The sequence below is a fragment of the Sinocyclocheilus rhinocerous genome, unplaced genomic scaffold, assembly GCF_001515625.1.
Source record: "Sinocyclocheilus rhinocerous isolate Xijiao unplaced genomic scaffold, SAMN03320098_v1.1 scaffold760, whole genome shotgun sequence".
Classification (NCBI taxonomy): Eukaryota; Metazoa; Chordata; class Actinopteri; order Cypriniformes; family Cyprinidae; genus Sinocyclocheilus; species Sinocyclocheilus rhinocerous.
In genome coordinates, this window is record NW_015667422.1 from 962,392 (window position 1) to 966,454 (window position 4,063).

General features: G+C 35.2%; 1 protein-coding gene across 1 annotated transcript in view; it reads right to left on the reverse strand.

Moving 5' to 3' along the window:
* Positions 1-2,832: 2,832 nt before the first annotated feature.
* Positions 2,833-4,063, reverse strand: part of LOC107733932 (A-kinase anchor protein 13-like) — a 72,749-nt gene continuing 71,518 nt past the window's right edge. The window contains exons 36-37 of the mRNA XM_016545784.1: positions 3,225-3,519; positions 2,833-2,965 (exon numbers count right to left, since the gene is read on the reverse strand). Coding sequence (XP_016401270.1) covers positions 2,907-2,965; positions 3,225-3,519 — 354 coding nt within the window. The 3' untranslated portion in view covers positions 2,833-2,906. The remainder of the gene's footprint in view (positions 2,966-3,224; positions 3,520-4,063) is intronic.

Here is a 4,063-nt window from a genome sequence, read left to right on the forward strand (position 1 = left end):
AAAAGGTAACCTTGATCTGTTTGTCCAGTGAATTTGAATGAAACACAATAACCTGCAGTTCAATGGACAGATTAAAAACAAGAGGGGAAACACACACACACACACACAATACAATACAAGCCAAAACAATTGCAATAGCTTTTAATGTGAGGAAATATTGTCTTCTGCTTCAAGACAAGGGGATCAATGATAAATAAAGCCTTACATCTCACAAAACACATCTTACAAAATAAATCACAAATTAAACAAAATTTTACATTTAAACATATTAAACACAAAATATTTACATAACATTAGTTCTTCCTTTTTTTTTTTTAAGCAAGAGAACATATGTACCTCAATGTACAAATGATACCTTACTTTCAAAACACAGATGAATAAACAAACCTAAACTCCTGAGAGAATGCTGGATTATATTTTAGCACACACCATGATTTCTTTAAGGCTGAGCAACTTCAGTTTTCGTTTGCGCATGAGACACGGCAACACTACACCGCCTGGATCGTCCAGTGAATTTGAATGAAACAATAACCTGCAGTTCAATGGACAGATTAAAAACAAGAGGGGAAACACACACACACACACACAATACAAGCCAAAACAATTGCAATAGCTTTTAATGTGAGGAAATATTGTCTTCTGCTTCAAGACAAGGGGATCAATGATAAATAAAGCCTTACATCTCACAAAACACATCTTACAAAATAAATCACAAATTAAACAAAATTTTACATTTAAACATATTAAACACAAAATATTTACATAACATTAGTTCTTCCTTTTTTTTTTTTAAGCAAGAGAACATATGTACCTCAATGTACAAATGATACCTTACTTTCAAAACACAGATGAATAAACAAACCTAAACTCCTGAGAGAATGCTGGATTATATTTTAGCACACACCATGATTTCTTTAAGGCTGAGCAACTTCAGTTTTCGTTTGCGCATGAGACACGGCAACACTACACCGCCTGGATCGAGTTTTCCCTGTTTGTTCCTGAGGACAAAAGTGTCGCTGACAGTTCTGTAAGGCCATAGGCACAGTTCTCCTTAAATGATGAACCAATGATTCCCTTTGTGCATGTGTCACTGTGTCTCCTCTGACATCATCACTGAGAGGTTATGGAAATCCACAGAGGAGCCTTCAATTATAAAACGCTTCTCTTCTGCCCCCTCATGGTGGAATCAAGTCAGCGCAGGTGAAAACTGCAACGCAAACCTGCACAAATGGAACTTTAGGAGCATGTACTGCTTAAAAAAAATTAAATTAAAAATCTCATGGACCAATAAATAACTCCTAACAAAATCAGGCCAACAGAACAAAATCCTGTAGGACTGTAATGTGGATATTCATGCATGATGAAATAAGTGGACACTCTGAGTGCCAAAACAGGGTGTTAAATGCATTATTACAGATATTCAGATATGATATGGTGCTTTGATCCATAAGGGTGGATGTATAGGTGAGGTACACTATCTTTCGTGGATGTTTATCTCTTTTACCTGTCCAGCAGGTTGCTTTAAATATCCCTCAGGGGTCTACAGTTCATACAGTATTTACAGCTCATCCGTCCTGCTAAAGTCATGAAGTATTCAACGCAGAAGGATTAGAGAATCTCAAACTAGCATGAAATGCCATGGTATGTTAAACAATGGCCCCCAAAAGCTCTGTCCTTAGGGCTTTATCTTTGGAATGCTATTGAAAAATTGATTGTCATTTTCGGGGCAAGGGTAACGTGTGAATGGTGTTAAAGTGCTCGGTGGCATTTCAAAGACGGGAGTCCTTCGAGAAGCTAACATAGAAAACATGGGGAATATGGAAAACCACCTCTCACCCCGAATCCCTTTAAATGTTAAAACTGTGATCAAATTTTAAATGGTCATTCTTGTGCGCAATGAGCCGAAATGATTTTTCAGCCTAAAAAAGTTGGCCAACATGGGGAGCAGCAAACCCCATTTTTGCAATTTTAAAAGTTTTGGTGGCACAATTCATTTGTAAATGAGTGCAGTAAGTGAAATTTATATACAATGTACATTTTAACAACGTATTTAAAGATGGGATTTGTCTGATAAACATGTAAAAGCAAGTGCAAATCTAAAGCTGTGTCCCAAATGACTCACTATACACTATGCACTCAACCATGTAGTGTATGAATTATATAAGGTTATTTTGTCATTCATAAACGGAGTCTGATAGCCCCTCCCCCTTCACTACATAATTAAAGCTGCCACAGTTGAGTGCATGAAGTGTTCAACATTCCACACTTCGTTTTTTTGATTATTTAAGTGCATCATCCGGGTATTTAAAGTGCACTTTTTACTTTTTGGAATTTTAGGTGTGAACACACTACTCACACTATTTATACTACAAAACGTCATAGAATAGTGCATAAGTACGCGATTTGGGACGCACCATTTCCATTACCATTTTTGCATCATGAGCTTTTTTGGAATAATAATTAATAATTATTATTATTCTAAATGGTGATTTTCATTACTGTGATAGAGCAAACTTTATTACAGCACAAACTACTGTAATAAAACAATATTTAAAAGCAGTACAAAAACATTTACCGTAGTATATAAATACTTTACAATTGAAATCATATATTACCACTATTTATACATTACGGTAATGAGAATTTGGGGGCTAAATTGTTATTAAAATAATGTCACAAAAAATAAAAACAATCCTAAAATAGGACTGATTTGGGTTAGGCAAAATATGATTTCTTAATTTTCTTTTGATTTTGTGGTGTAATGCGACCTGGACATGTTTTGTGAGATTTATTATATTGTAGAAAGATTGCCGAAACATGTAGAGGGCACTTTGGGTGATTTCCTACATGATTTGATAGAGAGTCCATGAGAGGCAATGATGTGGACAGAAGGGATGATGGGTAAATCAGCAGAAGAAGATATCTCCGTCCATTGAAGGCTCTGTCACGGGCAGCAGATGTGATGCTGAAGACAAAACACAGCAAGATTTAAGCTGAAGATTCATCCACACTGAACCACAATAAATAGGCATCTTTCTCAGCGTAATGAACATCTGAGATTAATACATAACACACAACTCAGATAAGCCAGCGTCTATACAGTATGTGCAAATTACCAATTCCAGTCAGAACGGATACAGCGGTTGTGGTTTGCAGGCTAATTGAATCAATTCTTTATCATTATCTCTATTGAATTAGTGTGTGTGTGAGTTCACTGTGTTTACCTGCATCCTGAGGAAGCTGGCTCTTGCTCTTCTTCTTCTTTTTGTCCTTCTTCTCCTTGGATGAAACCAGCTGAAGCAGTCGTGTGGGGATCTGGTTTTGGCCTTCTAAACTCTGAGTTTTGCCACCCAGGGAGAAGAGGCTGCGGCCCTTCTGTTTGGAGTCCATCCTGGACAGAGAGTTCTTCCTGGGGCTGGACGATAAGTCGCCCTCCCAGATCTCTCGCTCTATGGAGCTGCCGCTCTGGAGCTTTAGGGAGTCCTCTGATGTGCTGGAGGGCGTGCGCTGAAGCCGAGCCTGTAAAAGACATGAGAACAAAAAAATCATGTTAAAGTGCAAACAGATTCATGTTCTGTAAGTTTAGAACTTGTCATGAATTATATTATATATTAATAATTATATTCAAAACTATTATTTGAAGAATGAATATACAGAATATTAAAATTATGGCAGATATTGATAAACCAATAATTACTATTATTCATGTTATGCTCAATTAAAATAAAAAATTAATTAAAATTCTATACTATTTTGACTAAATACATGTAAAATAATATTATATACGTTTGGGGTCAGTAAGAAAAAAAAGTATCTAACAAAAAGACTAGAGTAATGATGCTGAAAATTCTAAATTGTCATCACAGGAATAAATTACATTTTTAAATATATTAAAACAGAAAACAGTTATTTTAAATAATAATACATTTTTAATAATAAATTAAATAATATTTCACAATATTACTGTTTTTACTGTGTTTTTGATCAAATAAATACGTCCTTGCTAAGCATTAGAGACTTTTCAAAGCAATATATATATATATATATATATATACATACTGGT